The sequence below is a fragment of the Lycium barbarum genome, chromosome 1, assembly GCF_019175385.1.
Source record: "Lycium barbarum isolate Lr01 chromosome 1, ASM1917538v2, whole genome shotgun sequence".
Taxonomy (NCBI): Eukaryota; Viridiplantae; Streptophyta; class Magnoliopsida; order Solanales; family Solanaceae; genus Lycium; species Lycium barbarum.
Window position 1 is genome coordinate 87,016,287 of NC_083337.1, and position 26,636 is coordinate 87,042,922.

At 34.3% G+C, this 26,636-nt stretch overlaps 2 protein-coding genes and 1 non-coding gene across 3 annotated transcripts; 2 read left to right on the forward strand and 1 right to left on the reverse strand.

Annotated features, from left to right (window-relative positions):
* Positions 1-4,285: 4,285 nt before the first annotated feature.
* LOC132618522 (U6 spliceosomal RNA) lies at positions 4,286-4,388 on the reverse strand. The gene has a single exon (XR_009574158.1). It is a non-coding gene; the product is annotated as a U6 spliceosomal RNA (small nuclear RNA).
* A 4,869-nt stretch (positions 4,389-9,257) lies between these two features.
* Positions 9,258-16,500, forward strand: LOC132636220 (chromo domain protein LHP1-like). Its single transcript, XM_060352957.1, has 6 exons — positions 9,258-9,648; positions 10,294-10,319; positions 10,832-10,918; positions 11,061-11,948; positions 15,321-15,381; positions 15,945-16,500. Exons 1-6 carry the CDS (start codon positions 9,373-9,375, stop codon positions 15,990-15,992), a joined length of 1,386 nt encoding a protein of 461 aa, XP_060208940.1. The 5' UTR covers positions 9,258-9,372; the 3' UTR covers positions 15,993-16,500.
* A 3,472-nt stretch (positions 16,501-19,972) lies between these two features.
* On the forward strand, positions 19,973-26,230 carry LOC132636221 (hypothetical protein At1g04090-like). Its single transcript, XM_060352958.1, has 3 exons — positions 19,973-20,287; positions 24,057-24,258; positions 24,560-26,230. Exons 1-3 carry the CDS (start codon positions 20,249-20,251, stop codon positions 26,077-26,079), a joined length of 1,761 nt encoding a protein of 586 aa, XP_060208941.1. The 5' UTR covers positions 19,973-20,248; the 3' UTR covers positions 26,080-26,230.
* Positions 26,231-26,636: the final 406 nt, after the last annotated feature.

Consider the following 26,636-nt stretch of genomic DNA (forward strand, 5'->3'; position numbering starts at 1 on the left):
GTCGTTAGCTTATGAGCTCGGAATGTCAACCATGTGAAGACAACATACTCATATAGAGGAATTAGGAATTTGGCCAAGAACCATGCCTTATGAAAGAAGGGTTAGCCTCACATACCTTTCCGTCGAACTATTCTACACTTGCACGTTCCCTTCCAATGCTAGCGTTTATACCTTCATTAATATCATAACAATGGCCATTAGTCATTCACATTATCCACATTATCTAGATTCCTCGATTTGCCTCTAATTCACCCACATTCATGGTCATAACACCCATCTTCATCCATTCGTCTAAAGTGTTTAGTTCATGATCTTAATACCATTTATAACACATTCATATCACAACACAACAACATTCATAACTCAATTCAAACTATTTCTCAAAATGTCACTATTCATCATTCATGACCTAGTTGACCACATTTTCTACAATCCATGTATTTTAATTCTCCAATACCTTAAACATCTTGTAAAAATCATGAATCTTACCTTAGAAGTTGTAGGAACAAGCTTTGGTTGATAATACTCCTCTTTGAGCAAAACCCTAGTTTTTCTCCATTTGGATTTCTTGACTTGGATGATCCTTGATGATTCCCTTATCCTTGATTCACTTGTCTTAATGTTATTGATGGCTTATAATCCTTGAAAACTCATATAATAAATGTAGAGAGAAGTTTTAGAGAGAAGTGGTGTAATGAAATAAAATAAGTCTTGATCCTCATATTTAATGAATTGGAAAATCTGTGCTGAGTGAACAGTGGTCGTCCATGGAGGTTTACGGACCGTATTCCACTATACGGCTCGTCCTCCATGGGCGTGTCTAGCCATTTCCAGAACCAGAAGCTGGGCTGCCTTCATGGTGGTTTACGACCATGGTTTACGGGCCGTAAATCACTTTACGGTCCGTCCACCAGGTCGTATTTAACCATTTCCTCGGCTGGCAGAAAGTTGAAGTTTGGCATGCCAGTTTACGACCTGGCAGTTTACGGACCGTATACCAGTTTACGGTCCGTATTTGCACTTTACGACCACTGGCAGAAAAGCTGAAGCTTTTGCATGGCAATTTACGACTGCCAGTTTACGGACCGTATTGCACTTTACGGTCCCGTATTTTGCAATATACGACCACTGGGCAGTTTTGCCAACTTTCAATTTTTTTCTCATTTCTCGACTTTTCATTCTAATCATCCACATCCCTTTTCATACATTTCCCATGAAACATTATACACTCGCACTCCTCGCACACATCATTAGTCCATTTACTTGCGTACCAACGGGAAATTTTCCGAGGTGTAACAGGTCTCTAGTCTGATCTGGTGGACTATAAGGTGAAGTGTACTCCTCGTCATCGTCTACCCACCATCCGCTCGTCTGGCCTCCGTCATCTCTCTCATCTGAGTCCGAGGGATATAGATAACCGGGCAATTCCTGGTTTACCAACGGCCAGGATAGGGGCCTGGAGTAATTCGTAACACTCACTGGGGAGGCTGGTCTGACGTAGTGCTCTGCCATAGGAGCAGCTGGCACGGCCTCGGGAATCTCCTCCTCCGGTGTCCCAGACGAATACTCAGACGGATCTGTGTCATAGCTGTCCTCTGGGGGGTCCTCCTTCCTGGGAGTCATGAACTCTGGAGGAATCGTCGCTGGGTCCTCCGAGGGATCAGTCTCAATAGAATAACTGAGGCTCCTTCTGCTCGGTCCTGGTGCCTGGGGTCTTGGAGATACTCTAGGGGCCTTCTTAGCACCCCCACTATCTGAAGTTGATCTATTCATCTCTCGTCGGTCTGCGCCTACCTACAGGAAAAGAGGTTAGAAGCAAGCTTCCCTAGACTCTGGCTCTATCGCACGATCTAAGATAAAAGGAAAGGTCAATGATTCCTAAATGCCCTGCAGCTTCCTGTTTATAAGTGTGGCCGGCTTCACACCCATAAACAGGACTCTACCGGACACGGTCTGTAGACAATCCCTAGGATGAATTGCTCTGATACCACTTTTGTCACGACCCAAACTGATGGGCGCGAAAAGTGCCCGACCATTGCTGGTCAAACACTCATATGCCTGCATTTACCTCTCACTGACTATCCTCGGCCCATACACAATCTGTAACTGAGTTGGACTGTCTCCCGAACAATCAACATAAGAGACACAGTACTGGGAACTCACGGCCAACGTATACATATAAGTATAAATACTGAGAATAACAGCGTGAGCCGATTTGGCCGCCACACATATATACTGAACAACAAAATACACGCCGACGAGGCTGCATAACATCACAACTACATATCACTGTCTACAGACCTCTATAGAATACAAACTGTAGAAATGACAGGACAAGGCCCTGCCGTACCCATATATGTACGTAACAAAATGGCATACCAAACGGACTGAAGCTCCGGATCAATGGAGCGTACCGACTACCGCTGAGGAGAGGTCCTATTGCTGTGAATCGTCCGACTGGCTACCTGGTCTTGCGGGCATGAACATAGCGTCCACAAGAAGGGACGTCAGTACGAGTAATGTACCGAGTATGTAAGGCATGAACGATAGTATAATAACATACGAGGGATACATAGCATGAATAATAACATAAAGGAAATATAGAGCATATCGTATGATAAAAGAGTAACCTGTACATATGAGTGTCTCTTAGGGCGGATGCCATGCATGCTTAGTGCTGCGGAACGTGCAGCCCGATCCACATATATACATATATTCATAGTAATGCTTTCTTTGAAAAAACATTTCTTGTTCATGTATACATAAAATAGAACATATCATGTTGCCGAGGCGTCGGCTCCGATCCATTTAGCCACATATGTCCCGCGTCCGGGCATCCCTCTGCTTTAGCTGCTGCTGCTACTACTATTTGCATATATCTGCTTCTTGTAGTGTTGTTCCAAAATATATTTTTGGTCGATTCCTTTTCTGTTAATTATTGTTGTTGGTTGTCTCTTATTGTGCACTGTGCATTAATCAAGAAAGAAATGAATTTTGTTCAATTCACTTTTCTCTTTGATTTTACTATTATCTGTTCTCGGCAAGTAACTGAAAAGACTAAGGACCCGTTTGGCCATGAGAATTTGTCACTTTTTTCTAAAAAAAAATTAATTCTTTTTTGGACATTAACGTCTGGCCATGAAAATTCCAAATACAACTTCAAGTTGTGTTTGTAATTTGAAAAACACCCTAAACCTTGTTTTCACTATTTTCACTTTTAGTTTTTGACCGTTGCTTTTGTTTTTTCTTTTTCAAATTTTGTCATAAGTTTTTTACTTTTATAAATTTGACCCCATTAATATCAGCTGATCGAGAAATGCATGCTCGACAAGAACAAATTGTTCACATAATGTGGGAGGATTATATTAAAGAATAGCTATTACTAGAGTTATTTATTTTACGAAATGCACTGTCAAGCGTAGTTTCTGGTTATATTTATGACATTTTCACTGAATTGAATTTTTTCAATTTGTTTTTTGTTGATGCCTTACTTTTTGGGATTCAAGAATGTGTTATGATTCCTTGATATCCACATATGGTTTCCGTTTGTTTCCCTACCTCTATCTTTCTTTGTAACAATTATAAACTGCTTTTAAAGTGTGTGTATCACCTCTACCTCCGCATGTGATGCTTTGAATTACGTTGCATAGAAACAAAAACATCTGAATGCCATATATGACACATGGTATTTTAATGTAATTCTTGGCAAATGACACTCTTTGGAAGTTGATCAATTTGAAAAAAAAAATAGCATTAGGGTTAACGAATGTAGTTTTATATATTGCATAAAATAGTAAGGACTAAAGTTAATGAATGTGGTTTGGATAGAGGAAGAAAATAAAGATGGCAAATTCGGGTAAATTAGTTAAGTTGAGTGGTGTTACTAGTTTTTAGAAATTAGGGGTATAAATCATATTCATGTTTTTTAGGAAAAACAACCAAATATTATTTGCAAAAGCTATAACCAAACACAACTCCAACTTCAAAAATTCCAAAAAAAAAAAAGTGATTTTATTTTTATTTTCAGGCCAAACACCTACTAAAGAGGTAAGATAGGTGCTACGCTATCAGTAGATTTTGGTTTCCTTTCAAATTGGACTTTGGATAAGTGTGTTTTTTTTTTTTTTTTGCATTCGGTGTTCAGTACCCGTATTGAATTCTGATTAATCCGTAATCGGGTGAAGTGCTCCCTACCAAGAATTTTTCCATATTCATAGCTCGAACCCGAGACATCTGGTTCAGGGAGGAGCATCCCTATCCGTTGCACCACATCCTTTGATCGCACAATTTGATGGACAATTTCTCGATTTGTGCATGTCATCCTTGTGCAAGTGCCATGCTAATCTTCTCTATATCATTCTAATTTTATCGAATGTTATCAAAGGGACGTGATCTAATACATTTAAATATTTGCATTTGCTTCATTATTTCATATATTTTTTGGGGGGAAAGCCAAAAATACTTTTAAATTATTTAAAATAATTCAACTCTATTATTCATTACGTTTTTTACTTAAAAATGCTTTCACTATTAATCAACTAGCTCAAAATGTCCTTTAGCTATTCAAGCAGCTAAAAAATACATTTCCAACAAACAGTTGCTCCAAAATAACAAAAAAGGGCTCAATTTTGCAATTTAACTATCCAAAAATGGCATAATTTTTCCCTTGTTCTTTTCATATATTTCTTTTTTGGAGGGGTGCAGGGAAAGGTGGGGGTTGAATGTGTGAGAATTATAGTAACAACAAAAAGAAACTAAGTAGTATATAACTTTTTCATATTAACAAATAAAAAATAATGACAGTTTTTTTCTTATGGGTTTTTACGCGTTAGGTATGAGTTAATATTTCTGAACATAAAATCATGTATCTTTTCGTACATAATTACTTTAAAATTTTTGTTCCTATTTTAATAAGAATGCTTTTTTTTTTTTTTTTTTGGTTTCTCATCCGGTGTCCGATATCCGTATTGGGGCCCGCCTAATCCGGATTTGTGCCGGGTAGTCCCACATTGGGGGGCAAAACACTCCCTAACAAGGGTGACTCCGTACCCAAGGGGGCTAGAACTCGAGATCTCTTGGTAAAGGATGGAGTAATACTAGCCACTACACCACAATCCTTGTTGGTAGAATGCATTTATTTTGCTACCTCTGAGGTTGATATAATTAAAGAAATTGAATTCAATTATACCTTGGTATGCTATATTACTTATTGTAACTTTAACCTAATAATATATTTACTTTAATTTATTCAAGCATCTGGCAATTCTGGCTGTCTTCTTTCTCTTCTTTACTTTTGTGGTATTCCTTCGACGAATTTCGGTTATGACCAATGCCTCACTAGCTAAATAGGCATAAGAAAACACTATCTGAAAAAGATAAGGTGCGGCTCGAATTGAACTTGATCAATAATAATTTGCATCCCAGATGTGAGTCGAGGGTATAATAGTTTCAAAAGAAAATACTAGAATAAATATGTAAATTGAAAAATTAATGTTGGTAATTAAACTTTATATTACATACAATTGGTAGTGTATAGAAATTATCATTTCGGATAATCAAAGTAATCTCGTAATTCCATTAATATGTTTTTGTACAAATTTTTATAACTTAAACATTTGTCTCGAACTTTAAACAGAGGCAAATATTATCCTATTTTAAATAGTGCAAGGAAAATTTTGGTCCTCTTCCCTTGTTTTGGAGCAATCGTTTGTAAAGAAAGTATTGTTGAGCCACTTAGCTAGTTCGAGAGCATTCTTAAGCTAATTGACTAACAACAGGACATTTTTTAACCAATAACATAATAGAAGGTAAAGTTAATCTATTTCAAATAGCTCAGAGATATTTTAAACCTTTTTACCTATATTTTTTTACACAGACAATCGATACTCGACATATAATAGTTTGAAAATGATATATTAATAACTAATTGCATATCATTTTCAAAATTTCAAATTGTTCAAACCACTAGGTGATACAAGCATTTTTATTATGAGTTTCATATGCATTTTCAATGAGTTTCATAATGTTAAATTTAGAAGAGAAGGAACAATACGTCATTTTAAAGCAAAAATATCCCATTTTTAAGCAAAAGAAATCCAATATGCCAGGTTCATACATAAGAATCGAACCGAACCAAACAAGAAAAATTGGGTCGAATTGAATTAACTTCAATTCAGTATTCAATAGATATTATTGAAAAATCGAAAATTGAAAAACGAAAATCAAAATATTGAACCAAACTTTTTAAAAATACGAAATCGAAGTACCGAACAACCGTCCTTACCTAATATCTCTTTCACACGCACTCTCCCTTTCCTGAAAGACAAAATCCAAATTTTGTCAACATACATGTTATTAAATATAATTAGCAAGCTCACACATGCATTCTTTTTCTTATGCATGATTTAAAAATTACTAGTTTCATTTTTCATCCGTCACATTTAATTGTCGTTCTAGCTTAAAATTTTGTCCCAAAATAATTTTCATTTTAGAAAATCAAGGATAAAGTTGACAATTTTTTCTAACTATACCCTAACATTAAAGAAGTTTTCACAATATTTAAGAGGGAAAATTAATCTATCTTTAATAAATAAGGGAAACTTAGTAAACACATTGTATTTGTTGTTTATTCTTAATGGATGTGAAAAAATTTAAGAATTAATTACACTAAACACCCTTGTAATATGACTCGGTTTTAGATACACCCCTGTGTTTTAAATTCAAATACTTAAACCCCTGTAAAATGAATGTCCTACAATTACATCCCCTATATGGTTTAACCATAACTAAGCTTATTAAAATATAATTATTAAATGATAAACTAAAACTATAAATAAAACATTTTGTGATTATTTTTTACTAAATTTTAAAACGAAGACAAAAAGTTTTAACAAGAAAAATTTATTCTTGTCTTTGATTAAAAAAAGAATAAATATTTTGATGCATTTATCTTTTGAAACTTATTGTAAGAAATGAATACATATTATTTAATAAGATATATGAACTATTATTGATAACTTTCTTGCACTGTAGATATGAAGGTTATTTTTAATTTTATTTAATTATAACATTTTACTATATAGGAAAATTCTTTTTTATTTTTATTTTTTATTTATTTTTCTGCTTCAAAATTATCTTATATATAATTACTTAGATGAAGTGTAATTTGTGTAGGATTTTCATTATATCAAAGGTTTAATTATTTTTAGAAAAATAGTGATAACATCATGGGGTGTGTAAGTGTTGATTTGGATAATATAAGGGGTTTAAGTTTTTGATTTAAAAATACAAGGGCTTTGTCTGTAATTGAATCATAATATAGGAGCATTTTGTGTAATTAACTGAAAATTAAATGAACAGTTAAAATGGGTTGGAGCCCAATGGAATAGAGTGTCACGTAAATATACAACTCAACATAAAAATATTAAGTCACGTAGCCCTTATATACAATATCATACAATATTATATCTGGAGGAAAGCATTATACATAATGTATTAACCTTGTATAAAAATGTATTATAGTGTAAAAAGGGTGTTTATATACAAACTCAAAATATGGGCCACGTGTCATTAATATTTTCTCCCAGTAGACATATAGTGTAATTTTCTCATAATTTTATTTAGAGACTTTTTTTTTAAAATTTTTTTTATATGCAGAGACTTAATAAGGTAAAACTGCATTTAAGAAGTTATCCGAGAAGTTCTAGTCACTTATTAAATGCTAATCTTCAATGAAAGATCACTAACTGATGTATTATGGTTAGATATTAAAGATGTTCACACATAAATAAAAGAAAAATCCTAAACTAAAGTTCACACTGGCATTTACAACTTGTTGCGAAATTTAAGTAATTACTTTTTCAATTTTTTTTCCCGGATTGCATGAATAAACAATGCAAAGAGCTACACGAAACCAACAAATATAAGTCATAACAACATTCATTTTGCATTAATGGAAATTTAAGAAAATACCTACTAATAATTTATTAAAAAGTAGACTTGTATTAATTGTGGTTGGTTAAGTAGATTCACCCCCTTTTTCTCACCTGGATTATCAAAATTTGTCTTTTAAAAAATGAGTACAAAAGTTTTAACTTATCTAGACTTAATACCTTTTTTGCATATAATAAACTATGTATAATTACAAATACTACTTAAGTAGGCTATTTTGTCTATAACATTTATTTCATAATTTTAAATAAATACTGCATTTACTTAACATCAATTACTTTTTTCATTAATTTATTCTTCTTGTATATATATATATATATATAGGTCACACATCGTATTGGGGCAGGGTGGATGAAATGGAGGCTTGCTTCCGGAGTGCTATGTGACAAGAAGGTGCCACCACAACTTAAGGGAAAGTTCTACAAAGTGGTGGTTAGACCGACTATGTTGTATGGGGCGGAGTGTTGGCCAGTTAAGGTTTCTCACGTTCAAAAGATGAAAGTTGCTGAGATGAGAATGCTGAGATGGATGTGTGGCCACACCAGGAGTGACAGGATTAGGAATGAGGATATTCGGGACAAGGTGGGAGTGGCCTCGGTGGAAGACAAGATGCGAGAAGCGAGATTGAGATGGTTTGGGCATGTGAAGAGGAGAGACATGGATGCCCCAGTGCGGAGGTGTGAGAGGTTGGCCATGGATGGTTTCAGACGAGGTAGGGGTAGGCCAAAGAAGTATTGGGGAGAGGTAATTAGACACGACATGGCGCAGTTACAGCTTACCGAGGACATGACCTTAGATAAGAGGGTTTGGAGGACCCATATTAGGGTAGAAGGCTAGTAGATAGTCTCATTACCCTGCCTTATTAATAGTCGCATTATCGTAGTATAATTTCTTGTGTTCTAATTTATGCTATTATGCTATTATCTGTTATTTCCTGTGCTTTGATTATGCTATGTTATCTGTGTCGCTTGCGTTACTTCATTTCCATATCGCTTTGAATATCTTAGCCGTATCTGACCTCCTTTTATGTTTTTATTGAGTCGAGGGTCTCTCGGAAACAGCCATCCTACCTTGGTAGGAGTAAGGTCTGCGTACACTCTACCCTCCCCAGACCCCACGTTGTGGGATTTCACTGGGTTGTTGTTGTTGTTGTATATATATATATATTGTTTTTTTTTTTAAATAGATTTGTATTAATTGTGGGTTGGTAAAGTAAATTGACCCCTTTTTTGCTCAGCTGGATTATCAAAATTTGTCCTTAACAAATGAGGGGGTAGAAAAGTTTGAACTTATCTGTGACAAAAGAGGACTTTTATTACCTTTTCTTGTTACAACTCTCTCTCTACCCACAAAACTTGCAAGTCATAAAAAAAAAAAAGAAAAAAAAAGAAGAAACAAAGAGAGTTTTAGAGAGAGAGAGAGATGACAGGAGAGAAAAACAACAACTCCGGGGAGTCTGAGGCTGTGGCCGGCGAGAATGTTGTCAGTTCTGAGCAGCCTTCTGATGGAGTTGAGGAGAAAGAGAGAGATGGGGTTGCTGAAGGGGCTGGCGAGCAAGAAGGGAATGCCAGAGAGAAAGAGGATGAAGAGAAAATCGAAGAAGGGGAGGGTGAAGAGGAAGTAGCCGATGCTGAAAAACCCAAACTTGCTGAAGGCTTTTATGAGATTGAGACTATAAGAAGAAAGAGGATCAGAAAGGTGTGTTTTATTCCTTTGATAATTTTTACAGTCCTACATTTGCTTACATAGACTTGGGCAATTCTCTCCTCATGAGCTAGCTTTTGGGGTTGAGTCAGGCCCACTGTCATATCTTTACAATAATCAACATGCTGTCCCAGCAAGGTTGGGCATAAATAGGTAGCGTTTCGACATAGATTTGGTTGAAACTTTAAAATAATGAGTTTTTTAAGTTTTGTTGATAAATAGTTTTTAGAAGTTGAAGTTGTGTTTGAACAACAACAACAACGAACCCAGTATAATCCCACCATGTGGGGTCTGGGGAGGGTAGAGTGTACGCAGAGCTAACCCCACCTTTCTGTGAACAAACAATGTTTTCAATTTTTCTTTTTGAAAAAAAAGTAAACAACAAATCTATGTCCAGTTTTTGGAACTTGATTTTTTTTTCCTAAGAACTAATCAAATTCCATGAACAAACATGGTGTTCAATTCTGTTTTCTGGAAAAAAAGTAAAAGAATCCAAAAGGGAGCATAGTTCGTGTGAAGCATTTTTCTTGTTTTTCTCCTTTTTTTTGGGGTTACCTTTTTTCTTTATCCTGATTTTGTGTCTTCAATTGCTGTGGTTGTATGGATTTGCGAATCTTGAAAATGCTGTGGAAAACAAAGGGCAAAGCTCAGTATCTAATCAAATGGTAAGTTTACTATGTAATAGATGTATAAAGTTGTTTACTTAGCTTCCCATTTTCCATAATTTGAATTTGCGAAGATAGAGGGTGTGTTCGGTATGTTTTTCATCAAAATAAGTGGATTTCTTACTTATTTTCTTGTGTTCGGTATTTAAGCAAAAAACATTATCCTAAAAGGATTTGTATATAATCTAGGCAATTACTATGGGGAGGTGGGGGTGTGAGGTGATTGGGTTTGGGGATACAGGGGTGGGGGTGAAGATGAAGTGTCTTGGAGGGTGAGGAGGACACAATCAATTTGGAATACCACTTGTGGAACTTGTTTTCCCTACTTCCACTAGGGAATTCATTTTCCTCATTTGTAAGGAACTTGTTTTCCTAGAGAGAATGTTTTGCCAAAAATTTGACCAACCGAACATGGAAAAATTGGAAAACATTTCCTCCATACCGAACACACCCAGAAAGCCCGTGAATTTTGCTTGATTGAAGGACAAGATTCTGTTTTTGTTTTTTTACAGGCGAGGCTGGCCGGAGAGTGCAAACACATGGGAACCTGTGGAGAATCTAATGACGTGCTACGATGTTATTGATGCATATGAAGAGAGGTGTTCCTTTTACTACCACATTATCTGTCCATTGCACCTTTACTTGAGTATACTAGTTGGCAGACTTGCTTTAATAGGAGTATGGGATGTTGATTTTTTGGCCTTTTTTCTTATTTGTTGTGCTTTCTTTTGCCTTTTGAAGCTTGCAGTCAGGGAAACAACGATCCACACGTAAGCGTAAGCGGAAGCAAGGGGTTACTCACACTCAAATCAAAAGAAAGCAGCAGAAACAACATTCCCCTGCAGATGGCACATCTGATGTGCCTGCAGTGGAGGTTAGGATAATTGAGGAACCTGTATCTTCACCTCCTTTGGCTAGCTTGAATGCGACTGATCATGTGGATAGTAATGGTAGTGGTTTGAATAATAACAATGTGGATGAAGTGGCGAATGGAAATGATTTGATGTTGGATTTCTCTGAAAAAGAAGTTGAAGAGCAAAACGAATCGGGTTTGAAGCTTAGTGAACTAAAGGGAGCGATGGCAACAAAAGAAACCTCTGTGGATAGTAATGGTAATGGTTTGAATAATAACAATGTGGATGAAGTGGGGAATGGCAATGATTTGATGTTGGATTCCTCTGAAAAAGAAGTTGGAGAGCAAAACGAATTGGGTGTGACACTTAGTGAACTAAAGGGAACGATGGCAACAAAAGAGACCTCTGTGGATAGATCCGGCAATGGCTTCCCAAGTGGATTTTCAACGGCGAATGAAACAGAATCGCTTCAGTCTGGTCGCCATACAGGAGCTAAAAGGAGGAAGCCTGCTGTTGTTCGGAGGTTTAAACAGGTCACTACTTCAGGTGTAGTGAATAATCCCCAAGATGCTGTAGCAAGGGGCCCTTTGGTTGCATTCATGCAGGAAGAAATTCACGATCATGGATGTGTGGGCAATGCTTTTGGTTGCAATAATAAGTGCGATAATTCCAAAGATGCATATGTCATAACAGAAATTATTAAGCCCATGAGCTATTCAGCATCTATTACATCAAATGACGTGCAGGATGTGTTTGTGGCCTTTCTAGTTAAGAGGTCTGTGACTTCTAACCTACTTTCTTGTCTTAATCAAAATTTTCTTCGTGTCTATTATGTTTTTATGTCACTTAGCTGCAAAGAATCTTAGCTTCACCTTTAGTTAAAGTGAAATTAGTGTACTTCTTTCAAATGAACAAAAGACATGTGCTGCACACTAAATTTTTTTGTTTACTCACTTATGTAAGTTACATAAGTTATTCTTGGATGTAATATTTTCTGCATGCCGTTTATCGGATTAATTGGCGTTTCTTGATTATAATGTTTTTGCCAGTGTCTCAAGTCTCAAATTGTTTTGTTTGGTGCCCATTTTCTTTCCTTCTATCAAGGGTAGTGCAAAGTTTTTTCTTTTCTTTTGGAATAGAAATGTCAGTTGGAGTCCAGTGGTTGATCCTAAAGAGAATTGGGTTTCAAGTTGTGGTAGGATGTGCTGAAACCCTTAAACAAAGAAAAAGGAACAGTCTTGAGAGAGATCTTTTGATCAGAAACTCAGAGAGGCCTTTGACTAGAAATGAAAGAGAAAATGATGGACTGTTATCTATCTAAATTGATTTCCTAGGTGACTTTCTTAGCTTGTCAGGTTTTCAGAGCATTCAACAATTACTTAGTTAATCCCTTTATCCCAGTTAGTTTGAGCTTGGTTTGCTACGCTTAGTGATTAAGAAGCGACTTCCCTTTATCAATTGATCATTCCTAGCCATATCCACCACCATCACCGACTTTGCTTTTCAACTCATCTAACAAGGGAACTCCATTCAGCTTTTGCGCAATTCTTTTAATTATCCGAATGGGATACCAATCCTTTGTGGGAAACTTGTCTGTGGCTCCTGGTATCAGTTCTATCCATGCAGAGTAGAAAAGTTCTAATCTCTAACTTGTTATTTACAAATCTGTTAAAAAGCTGTGTTGAAGCAACTAAAATTGTCATGGGATGGGCTATTCCATGACTGATGATAAATTGTAATTCTAGTGCAGTTGGTTGTCACGGTGAAGTTGATATTGTCCATGCTACTTTGGTTGATCTTTGGACCAGAGTTACTTTGCACATTGTTTTGAGTAACACATTCGTTGAGGATATGAGTTGTTGTCTCCTTGTATCGTTTTGAGTAATCCCGAGGTAGCTTTTGAGGCTTAGTTAAGCTAAAGATCCATTTCCTTAATATGGTAGCAGAGCCAGGCTCATCCATGCTCTTGATTTACAAAAAGTTGAGCCTCTTTGAGCATCACCCCAAAACCTTTTAAGGCATTGGTGGAGTGACTCAGTACATTATAAACTCACTTCGAAACCCTTACATAACCAATAAGGGATAAGTGTATTCTCTAACGCCTCTTGCACTTGTAACCCTATTCTCGGGTTTAGGCACCATATTCTAGCGTTTATGGTGAAATGTGTGACGATCTCATCTAAAAGCTTAAGTTGTTAGAGAGAACGCACTTTTATTTTAGGGGAAATAACTAATATATACAACCCATGCATCTAGTTTACAGTCATGTAGCCCAATGTATCATCAGTGTATAGATTATGTATAACTCTCTCTCTCTCTCTCTCTCTCTCTCTATATATATATATATATATATATATATATATATATATATATAATGCGAAACCAACTCAAATTAAAGTGTATAAATAATGTATCTGTTCTGTATAGCTAAATAATTGTTAAGCTATATCATCGTCTATATTCTAAGAGCCCGTTTGGATTGGCATATAAGTTGCTTATAAGCTGTTTTCAGCTTTTTTGTGTGTTTGACTGGCCAGCTTAAAGTTATTTTGTGCTTAAAATAAGCCCAAAAAAATAATTGGGCCCGTTTGGCTTAGCTTATCTAAAGCAGCTTATAAGCTACTTTTTTTAAGCCCATCCAAACAGGCTCTAAAGAGATTTTCACACTAGTTTGCTTTCTAAAAGGAAGAGATTTTCACATTTTTTTCTTTTCTCAAAAAAAAAAAAAAAAAAAGGGGGGGGGGTGGGGGGGGGGATTTGGACTCTTTTAATCAAGGTTTGTAACCAAAGTACCTATTCAAATGTACACAAAACCACCTTTTCTTTTGCAATTTAAAGACTATTCTGCTGAATCTCCTTAAGAGAGTCTGTGATTACAGCGATCTTTGGTTAGTGCTTTATTTTGTAAAAACCTTTGAGGTTATTTCCTCCTTTATATTATAAACTCATCTCATCCTTTTCTCAAAAAAAGGAGGAACGACATTGCATATGGCCTTTATTATGTCGTAGTTTCTCTAAAACAGCAAGGGTAACATCATATACCTCCGAGCCTATTTCGCAGACATGCTCATCTTAGCTCCCTTACACTGGTTCATGCTCGTAAATACACATTTTAATTTCTCCCACCCCCTACTGACTACAATTTCACAACTTCAAATACCTGAGGAACTAGCCTGATTCCAGCTACAAACAACACAACCTCTGCATTTCAAAACCACAGAAACCACTAACCAGTGCCAACAGCAGAATCCATCCAAATACTGAAAAAGAAGGGAATGTTGTAATTTAAGTTGATGTATTGTTTTTCAGTGGAAGTATCAGTTTTCTAGTTGCACTGGTATTGTGCATGGTGATGGGGGCTTGGTGGTAAGGTTCAAGAGGATGAGTAGGGTTCGATGATGGAAGCGTGATCAAAGTCCAAGTTCTAAATCTAATATTGAAATGCAAAAGATAAGAATTTTGAAAAAAGAATGTATGTATAAGGGGGCCTCTCATTCTGTAACCTCCAGCACTTGTTTAGTGCTTGGGTTCTTTTACCTTTAAAATTTTAACTCACTCACAAAAAATGACATATGTGTCTTTTTGGCCTTGGTTGTGCTGAAATTAAAAGCCTTTTTTCCTATAATTATTTTAGCATTTCAAATATAATCTGTAAGGTTCAAGCTCTTTTTAGCCCTGCATTCTCTTTTCTTGTTTTCTTGCTTTTGGTTACTTGTTCCCCCAGAAGTTATATAAGAAAGAAACCCTCTTGTGATCAGGATGAGCTAATTGTCCTCAAGATTTCAATTTTCTTTTGTTCCCTTTAGTATGTAGTTTGCTTATACTTTAACTGTGCATTTGAGTGTCCCAAATATGGAACTTAATGTGATTTTGTGATGATTGTGTCTATTCTGTAGCAGCAATATTATGTATGTATGTAGGTATTTTCTTGGATGGGCAATGTGTGTAGGTGTTGTCAGTTTGATCACATCCCCGTCTCTTCCTTTCTGGAGAGACTTTTCTTTTTCACTCATGGTTTTACCATTCTCATCAGCTTTTACCTTAGGCCTAGTTTATTGGATAGACAGCTATTCTTGTCGCTTTATTGTCAAATTTTTTATGTAAGTTTTAAGGTTATATGATGGCATTTTGGTATGACTGGCTGCAGGTCTGATGGAACGGAGGTTATGGTGGATAACAAGTTTCTGAAGACGAATAATCCACTTTTGGTAGCTGTTTCTTTTCTCTCCTATTAATTCTTCCATCATCATAAATTCTGTGATATTATATTTCTAATGTGGATTATATTTAAGGACCTTCTCTCGTGTTTCAAAGCTACACCTACCTCTTCTCTTAATATATATCATCCCCATGGACCTCTGTGCGTGAACTTATGTTAAAAATGTTCCAAAAGTAATACACTGTTTTGTTAAAAAATAATAGTGCACTTGAGATAATTATCTGTGGCTTTGATATGTAATTTACTATTACTATCAACTTCTTCAACTTTTTTGGAATCATCACTTTCACTCAAATTCCTTTATGTATTTTAATTAATTCAAAATAAAAAATAAGTTGATTCTTTGTCTTTTAAGGTTTGATTATTCATTTGATGATCGTCATTTTATGTGTTAATTGACAAAAAAATATACTAATCTACTGGTTTGTGAAGTAATTTCAGAAACTAGAGGAAAAGTTTATTTAATTGTAACAAAACTGAAGAGGTTAATGTGATTTAGTATCTGTTTTATGTTCTATCATTTATTGACCTACTATTTGCTTTCTTTTGCAGCTGATAAACTTTTACGAGAAGCATCTCCGATATCATCCTACTGAATGAGTGGGCTGCGGTGAAGGTGGAACTGTTCTAGCTAGACTTGTCTCCTATGTATAGGGTTTTGAAATTTTGTAGCAACAGGCTGTAGGTATTAAACCTGTTAGATATTTATTAGGGAGATCAGGAAATCGATAGAGTTAACGCTGCATATTATGGGAAACCCTGCATTAGCTTCAGCTGTTTTTGTCCAAAAGAAAACTAGGAGTTTAAAGATTTATCCGACTATCAGCCAATGTATGCAATGTAAATTATGATAATATTCTTTTGACATCTTAGGCAAAACCATTACAGGTTCTGTAGTTCAATAGCTTCAGAATGCAGATATCCACAAATGTTTCTGAGTTTGTGGAAATGCTCTGCTGGTGGCTATAATATGGTATGGTAACACCTTTTGTTAGATGAACAGAAGGCAGAATGATTTTAATATAGCTGGTGGACCTTGTTAAATGTTGGATCTTTGCTTTGCTCTCCTATTTTTCTCAATTGAAAAAACATGTTATGCATGAGCTCATACTCTCTCTGTCTCAAATTATTTGTCGTCGTTCTCTTTTAAATGCCTCTTAAGAAACGTTATTTAGGAGGTTTTCTTTTACTATTTTACCTTTAGTTATGACTTAAGGTATACTCCCTCCGTTCACTTTTACTTGTCCACTATTCCCTTTATAGATTTTTATTTTTATTTGTTAATTTTAACATATTAAGGTAAGATAAAAAAAAAGTCTGTTTTACCCTTAGCATTTATTACTCATTTCAAAGCATTTTTCCAACTCCAATATAATTATACACCATTTGATAGGGGTATTGTGGTAAAGTATCTATCTTAATCATTGTTTCTTAAACAACGTGAAAAGTTAAAACTTGATAAGTAAAAGTAAACGGAGGGAGTAATTTTTACTCTATTTACATAACATCTTCATCAATTGAGGTGTTTGTTCTTTTCAAGAACCATTACTAGGGTAAACTGAAAAAAGTAATTCATTTTAAACTTTTTAGATGATAAATAATTTAAGATAATTATTTTTAAAGAATCACTTGCTCCAAATGGAAGAAAGATGGGGAAAGATTAGAGGATGGGAAACATCCAAAGTCAAAGATACTATTTGTAAAATTATTGATGTTAATGATGTTAGATCAACTAACCTTTTGCTTTAATTGAAAATCTAACCATCCTCCACCTATTCATTCAATAAAGCATTTACTTTAATAATTGATACGGACATCAAAGTTGCTTTTTCTTTATGAGGAAGACCGTGTAATTTCCTCTAGTATGAAATGAAGATGTGAGAGAAACATAGTACATTAAAATGTACTCCCTCCGTTCATTTTTACTTATCCATTAATCTCTTTATAGATTTTCATTTTTTCTTGTCAATTTTCACATATCAAGGTAAGACAAAATAAAATTTCTGTTTTACCCTTAACATTTATTACTCATTTCAAAATATTTTCCCAACTCTAATACAATTATACACCATTTAATAGGGGTATTGTGGTAAAGTACCTATCTTAATCATTGTTTCTTAAACAGCGTGAAAAGTTAAAACGTGACAAGTAAAAGTGAACAGAGGGAGTACTTAGATGAATTTGCATGGCTAAATATTTTGTTGAAATTTCCAAAAAAAATAAAAATAAAAAATAGATATAAAGAAATAATTGAAAAAGTATTTGACTGAGGACCATATTTCCGAAGTAGACATTGATCACCAATCTAAAACACCAATACCTTGAGGACATAAAGATGTACCAGATATTTGACAAATAATATTGCATCCATCTCAAAGTACATTACGATTACTTGTTTTTGAGTAGTAGCCTAATTTTATATAATTTTCAAATCTGCAAATTTTTATTTCAGGAATGTTTAAAAGTTAATATCTCAATTTAAACAAAAAGTTAAATGTGTTGATCATTGCATTTCATGTAATTTTTGTTTCTTTTTTTGGGAACGTACGTAGTTTAGTGATTTATTTTTCAGAAAAAGACGGTTTAAGCCTGAATGGCACAAGCACATTAAATATACTTATCTAGTTTGTCCTTCATTTCAATTTATGTGAACCTATTTCCTTTGTTAATTCGTTTAGAAAAGAACGATTCATTTCTACATTTGAAAATAATCTAATTTAAACTTCTAAGTTTATCCTTAATGGCGGGCTTTCATAACAACAAAAATATTATGGCATGACTACAAGTTCCAAAAATGTTCTATTTTTTCTTAAGTTTCGTCCCCGGTTAAATAGATTCTTACATATTGAAACGTATGAGTAAGAAACATCAATAATCATGATGCTAACTTTTGCTTTGATGTTTTCTTAAAGGGTAAAACTTAAACATAATGACAACAACTTAAAGAGTACTAACAGATTAATGAATTTAACTTATATACATTAATATCGTAAATAATTTTGGATAGTATCATTGATCGGTCATATTAGTCAAAGGTAGTTCTAGAATTTGAATATTATGGATTCAAATTCGTAATTCTATCACTTTCATCAAATATACTAAGTTCAAAATCTATTATTTATACATATTTATTAAATTTTTTACACGTATATAGCTTACGCAAAAGTCTGTGGGTTCAGATGAACCCGTAGCTAATACATGGGATGCCCCCGATATTAGCTCATGTACACTGTTTTGTTTAATTTTAACTTAATAATAGAGTAAAAAGCAAAATAGTGAGTGAATATGAATTAAACTCTAGATTAATTGACACCGCGGTGCGCTAATGTTTACAATCAATGGATTACACACAGATTCGAAACCCCACCATTTCCCCACAACTACACCCAATTATGGATGGGGATAATAATATAAGTTTCATAAAGTGTCCTTAAGTAGAGGATAAAAAGGCATTACCTTTACACTTATGGACTATTATTATATGAGGTAGTAACACACAAGATCACTCAATTATGGGTAATGATCTCTAAAGATTATGTTTTTTTATTGGGAAAAGGGTCAAAATTACCCTTGAACTTTGAAAAATAGTTCATCCATACCCTTCGTTATACTTTAGGGCCAATTATACCCTTACAGTTATACTATGGGGTCAATTATACGGAATTATTTTTAATAATTCCGTATTATTTTTGCTGAAAAAAAAAATTCGGGTCGTTTTGAGTTATTTTAGTGGGTAAAAAATTATTTGAGGGTAAAATAATTTTGAAGGGATGAGATGATGCCACGTGGCAGCCGTTAGGCATAAATGTATAATTGACCCCATAGTATAACGGTAAGGGTATAATTGGCCCTAAAGTATAACGAAGGGTATGGATGAACTATTTTTTAAAGTTCAGGGGTAATTTTGGCCCTTTTCCGTTCTTTATTTTGTAATAACAAGGTCACTCAACTTTTCCTATATCACATCAAAAGTTACCCAATAAATATTTGATCAATAAAATATGACATGACATTTAATTTAGTCCACGCGGACTTTTTTTTTCTTAGTCCATGTGGCAAAAAGACCCTACTCGACCTTACCCAAACCCAAATTAACTCTATATTCTCTCTTAATTAAAATAGAGTTTCTCTCTTTGAAAAAAATTGGTCCATCATTTTATTAAAATCGCGTCGTCTTTTTTTTCCTTCTTTCAGGCGCAGTTTATAAGGATTTTTATAACGACATAACAAAATAAGGATATACTAAGATATAAACAAAGATACCAATTACAAAATAAGGTTTCTCATATACCTTCCGTAACAAAATAACAGGCAGTTTGCAACTATTCTCTTCATAGCAACTGTTAAATGCTACTAAATAAGCAACACCAACTGCAACTAATTAATTTCTTCAACAAAAAAAAAAAACTGATTGAACAAAAAAATTAATAATTGGAGAATAGTGTTTAAGGGTTAATTTGGGTTTGGGTTGGGTCGATCTTTTTGTCATGTGGATTGAGGATATTTATTGAATGACTTTTGATGTGATATAAGAAAAGTTAGGTGACTTTGTTGTTACACTTAGATGTTTTCTCTGTTACTACCTCATTATTATATCCCACTCGCTATCGCAGGTAGTGTGATCTATGCTAGAATCTAGCCACCCATGTTCCTAATTAATACAAATACAAACCTGAAAATGACAAACAACAAAACCTTCCCCAATCAGCTGAAAAGGTGTAATATCACCCCTTCTTTCTTCATTAATTTAATTCATCAATCAAAACAGCAGAAAGTTATGGAGATGAGAGTGCAAATGTAGGTAGTGGTGTGTTGAGCTGTTGTGTGTGAATTTGGAAGAGATCTCGCTGGTTACCATGGCATACATTTCTTCTCCCTTTCACCTACTTCTCAAGGTAAACAATACAGACCCAATGTTCTCTTATATCAATTGATGAATATGATTTACTTTTTTGCTACATTTTTATCAAGATTAATTTTATCTAATTCTTCACATTAATTAAATATACTAGCTGGAGTAATATAATTTGATGCAACCATAGAATAAAAAGAATTCCACCAGTGAGCAAATTCGACGGTGTCTTTTTGTTGTATTCTGTTCCCAATTTCGTTGAAAGAAATGCATAGGATTGAGGGAAGAAACAATGACGTTATCCCTCACTTTTTTCTGGAGATTCTATGCCCTCAGGGGCAAGCATAGGCTGAGCAAGCTGCCCAATGACTGATTAATGGGCTTGGGCCTAGCCCAAGACTTTCAATTAAAAGATGGGAAAAAACATATGTACATGATAAGAGGGTAAAAATATGCCGATATTTTCCAGTTTACAAAATATATTAATAGACTTATTACAAAATTTATACGAATTAGGTAAATTAAAAAGAAACAAATAAAACACATTAAATAAGATAAGGAAATCGTTTTACTTATTTTATCCACGTTTCTCTCTCCATTCAAAATTTAGAGATATAGTTCCCTGATTTTCTCCAACTTTTGCTTCCTTATTTCATCCTCCCCCTTCAAAATTAAGAGATATTGTTACCTAATTTTCTCCAACTTTTACTCAAAAAGTCCATTATAATCGGTAATTTTTATGTAAAACATATATGTATAATTTTTGTAAGCAATATGTATAACTGTATAGATTCTTATAATTTTTATATATGAAATATGTATAAAAATTGTATGTGTATTTTGATTATTATAAAGTACATATAAATTGTATAAAATCTTATTAAAGTATGTATAAATTTTGAGAAAAATATGTATAATAAACTTGTAATTGATACAAACCAGATTCCATACAAAGTTCCTACACTAGAAAATAAATATATATTAATTTTTGTATGCAATATTTATAAATATATAAATTCGTTATAATTTCTACGTACGAAATATGTATAAAAGTTGTATGTATATTGTGATTATGATAAAGTACATATAAATTGTATAAAATCTGATCAAAGTATGTATAGATTATGAGAAAGTATATATGTATAGTAAGTTTTCTGATTGATACAAACTAAATTCCATCCACATTTCATACACATATCAGTTTTCAACATTTTTAAGACTGATTGATATCGAATTTGTTCGCGTTTCATACACATTGTGCCGCATATATCTAAAAAATAACATATAGCAGACTCCATACACATTTCATACATATATAAGTTTTTAACATTTTTTAAAACTACAGTTTATATAATTTATACAGATTTTCAAAACACACAATGATCATATATATTGCAAAAAAATACAAATCAATTTTTATATACAATTAATACACAAGTTAGTAATAAAAAATACTTTGTAATATTGGTTTGAAAATTTATACTAGGAGAGAAGATGAATTTTAGGTATGAAAATTGTGTCTATCATAGAGGGAGAGAGAGAGAGAAATATTTTTAAAAAGAAGAAGAAGTTGAATGGTAATTATCCTAGAATTAAGTCCACATTTAAAATAAGATTTTCTTCCTTAAAAAAAGCCTAAAATCGTGGGTATCTCATTAAGCCCAAATCTGGTATACTTTATAATTTTATTGGTATGTTTTGTAAATAAGGAAAAGTATCCTTATATTTTGTAATAGAGAGTCTTAAATAGGTATTATTAGGTCATTTTCCCTTAAAAGATTAGAGAAGGAGACATCTGCACTTTTGTCTCTATTTTGTGTTGGTCTTTAATTTTTGCTCATAACAAACTTTTTCACGGGACATAAGTTTATATTTTTGCATCATAATATCTCACAAATTATGGCCCGTGCCCTAAAGAAGTTATGCGCTAGGCATAAGTTTGATTTTAAAGGGAAAAAATTAAAGACTAGCCCATTTGAAGGGAAAACCGTGCAATTTCTTTCGGTTCTGGACAACTTATTATATATTTAGCTGTTTTAAGGTGGGAATAACCTTTGGAAAATAAATATCCCAAGATGAAATACAAAGCAACTCGAACACAGGATGTTGGAGTTCGAAGTTTTGACAAGTGGAACTTTAGTACAATGTGCTGGAAATAAAAAATTTCTAGACCTTCAAATGCAATTCAAAATCTAGGAATTTTTCACTCATGGTACCTCTTCGAACTCTTGAAACTTCCCTTAAATTTCAACTTCTACAAGTGAAGGAAGGATTGTGTCCCGAGAAATTTTTATATAAGTTTTCTTTTTATATTAAAAAGTGGCTATTTTTCAGTTACATTTCAAATGATGGCTAAATTTGATTATAGGTCCAAAAAGTGCCCAACAACCAACTTTTTGGTTATTTTCTTAGGAAATGTTCTTTTTGTTATATTTGATTACGATTTTTAGAAAAAAATATAACTTACTTGACTTATGGACGAAAGTTATTTTTCTTACAATTATTTTAATATCTAATTTCATAAGCTTGCTCCAACCAAACATTACACTTCAAATTTATCAAAAGACTCTACGATTTACTAATTCTTATTAATCTATAAATATTATATCTTTTATAAAAAGTATTTCTCACTTACCAATAAGATACTATAAAGTATTTTCCAGGAAATAGTTTTCATGGTAAACATTTTTCTGAAAAATAGTTTTAGGGGAAATAACTTCCTTCATACCAAATACATATTTCTCTAGTGTCACTTAAGTTCTTAATACCAAGCTTTTCTTATTCTTTTTTTAAAATAATTCTTGATTTTTAGTAAGTTGTGCTAATAAAATATGGTAATAAATTTGATTGATAGAATTCTTTGCCTAATTTTGAACTATGTTAGCTTTCCTTTGCTAATTTAGGATTTGTTGACTTTAATTTCAAATGAAATTTGGTAATTCTGACTCAATAAGTCAAATTAAATAGGGTTTTATAAAACGAGATGGAGAGAATAATATATAGATATTCCGTATACAAAAGCATAAACAAGTGGATTTCATGCAGTTAAGGTGTATTGTTAGAAAGTTATTGACATAACCATACGCAAGTGTATATTAATTGTTGATTATCTTATCCCCAAAAAAAAAAAAAAAAAAACTTACTGTGTTTATTGTTATTGCCGTCAATGTCTCATGATGCTTCGGTGCACAGCAACTTTAAAAGAATATGACGTACAAATTAAACATTTAGCTTCAAGTAATCCAACTGACTTAACTTGAAGATTCAACAAAAAAGATCTCGATAACAAAGAGGTCCAAAAAGTTATCCCATGCAGTTTTTGTAATCAATTTAATCATTTCTCATTAGCTTTGCATATTATATTGGTAATGACTAATGACCTTTTCTGTTATGCTACTTCTTATAGCCTAAATTTACTTGGCATAGAAACTACTAGCACCAGAGTCTAAATTTTATGCTTCTGGGGTGTAATTAATCTAAAACATATTCCAATCGCACGTCTGAATATTTAAGATTTAAGTTCTAACAAACTTGCTATAATTGTAATTTTGATTACAGATTTTAAGATAATAGTAATGGAATTTGAGCACGTTTGTCAGCTAAAACCTTTTGACTATGTCATTAAATGCAAGGTTCCTGTGGTTGTTAAATATGCTAATTGCAACTGCAAAAGTGAAACTCTGGAAATTGTTGCTTTGTTTACATACCATCAGATTTAGCTCTCCCTTGCACGACTAACCAATATACTGTCCGATGTTGGAAAATTTTAGTTTAAAAATCTCTTTACATTGTCTCAACTCTCTCTACTGCAGAATATGCTTGTATCTTGTATTATTTTAGTCTCAGCGCTTGCTTTAAGAATCAGCTGCTCAAATCTTCCATTGAAAGATTCAACCATGGGAAACAACTTAAATGCAATTTCTTTGCTGGATAATGCCTCAACAAAGAACAGCATGTCTCTCCCTATTGATAATGCCTTTTGGCTTCCTTTTCCATTGCGCAGTTGGCCTTCAGGTACTTTCTCTTCATAAACGTTGTAGTCCTTCCGTGATTCTACCTTCTTTGTCGTGATTAGTAGTTGATCAGTTGTTAATTATTGCCCGTTTGGGCATCAAAACTACTATATTTCAGTATCTGCAATTATTGCTTTGGCCATCAACATTTTTTAGCATTTGAAATGCGGGTGAAACATTGAAATATTAGTTCGCGAAGTTTTTAATGTGAAATAATGGTTTCTGCTTACGATTTTCATTTTTCACAAACTTTTTTGTTAAGTGAAGTTCATGTTTAAACACAAGGTCTTCTGAAATTTCAGGTGGATGCTTTGCAAGTGGAGTCATTGATCTTGGAGGATTATATGTATCTCAAATATCGTCCTTAACCAAAGTTTGGGCTACCCTTGAAGGTGGACCAGATAACCTTGGAGCGACATTCTTTGAACCGTCAAATCTACCAAATGGATTCTTCATGTTTGGTTCCTATAGCCAACCTAACACTATGCCCCTTTTCGGATGGATTCTTGCTGGGAAAGATACATCAGGAGGCACTCTAAAGATGCCAACTGACTACACTCTTGTATGGAGTAGTCAGGACTCTAAAATCAAGCAGGATGGTGTCAGCTATATCTGGCTGCCAATACCTCCGGAGGGTTATAAAGCCGTAGGCCATGTTGTCACAACCTCGCCTCAGAAGCCTTCTCTGGATAAAGTCCGTTGTGTTCGTGCTGACCTCACAGATACATGTGAAAGTCATGATTGGATTTGGGGCACCAATGGCTTGAATGTGTACTCATCAAGACCTAGAGACAGAGGAATGCAAGCTTTAGGGGTGGCAACGGGTGCTTTTATGGTTCAGAACAATGACTCACTAGCTTGTTTAAAGAATGTCAAAGCTAATACATCTGCTATGCCAAATTTGAACCAAGTTCAAGCATTGGTTCAAGCATACTCTCCAGTGATTTACTTTCATCCTGATGAAGAATTCTATCCCTCATCAGTGACTTGGTTTTTCCAGAATGGAGCATTATTATATACAAAAGGACAAGAATCCTCACCTGTTGGTATTCAGCCCACAGGTTCAAATCTTCCTCAAGGTGGTTCAAGTGATGGCGCTTACTGGTTGGACCTCCCAACTGATGGGGCACCGAAAACTAATGTCAAGAAAGGACATTTACAGGGTGCCACAGCCTACTTACACGTTAAACCAATGTTTGGTGCAACATATACTGATATTGCTGTGTGGCTATTTTATCCCTTCAATGGAGCTGCAAAAGCTAAACTCGAATTCATGACCATTTCCTTGGGGAAAATTGGAGAGCACATTGGCGATTGGGAACATGTTACATTGAGGATTAGCAACTTCAATGGGGAGTTACAAGGTGTATACTTTTCACAACACAGTGGAGGCATTTGGGTAAGTGCTTCTCAGCTTGAATTTCAAAATGGTAACAAACCCGCGGTCTACTCATCGCTGCACGGACACGCTGCTTATCCAAAAGCAGGACAGAATTTGCAAGGGAGTGGGGACGTAGGAATCAGAAATGACACCGGAAAGGGGAAGTTGATGGACATAGGAGCAAACTTCACAGTAGTAGCCGCAGAATACTTGGGTTCAACTATAGTGGAGCCACCATGGCTTAATTATGCAAGGGAATGGGGTCCAAAAATTAGCTATGATATATCGAAAGAGCTCAACAAAATAGAGAGATTTATGCTTGGGAAACTGAAGAAAGCTTTCGAGAAAATTGTGAGAGACCTACCGAATGAGGTTTTGGGTGAGGAGGGACCAATAGGTCCAAAGTTTAAAGACATGTGGAGTGGTGATGAAAGGGGTTGAACATTCACACAATTCATCAAATATTTAGACATTGATCAAAAGGGATTTGCTTTGAGCCAATTGTCTTATCTACTAGTCATTTCTCTCAAAACAACTTACTTTGGTAAGCCATGTAATAAAAATTGATATTTAATCAAGATGTTTCTCAGAAGTATTTTCATTCTCTGTATACACGACGATGGGGACGATATTCAAGCATAATCTCGAGTCGTGGCACCTGATAAATTATATATTCTTTAGGTCCTTCTGTTCAAATTCGATTTTTGGCTAGTAGAGAAAAAAAAGCTAAGCAAAGACAGAATGTTACTTGCATTGCATATCCTGTAAACAACAATAAACCCATTCAAGCCAAAATAGGGACTCGACAGCTGATTAGTAATTTGGAACGAAACAATTTCCCGTTTTCGTATATTTCACTAAAGAATAAGGATTTTTATTATTTTTATTTTGGACATAGCTGTCACATCTAGAAATTGAATTATTGAACCCTTGGTAACATGGATTGGGATTCAGTCCAGTACTATTCTGTCAAGTATTGTTCAATGGCTACTTAAGAT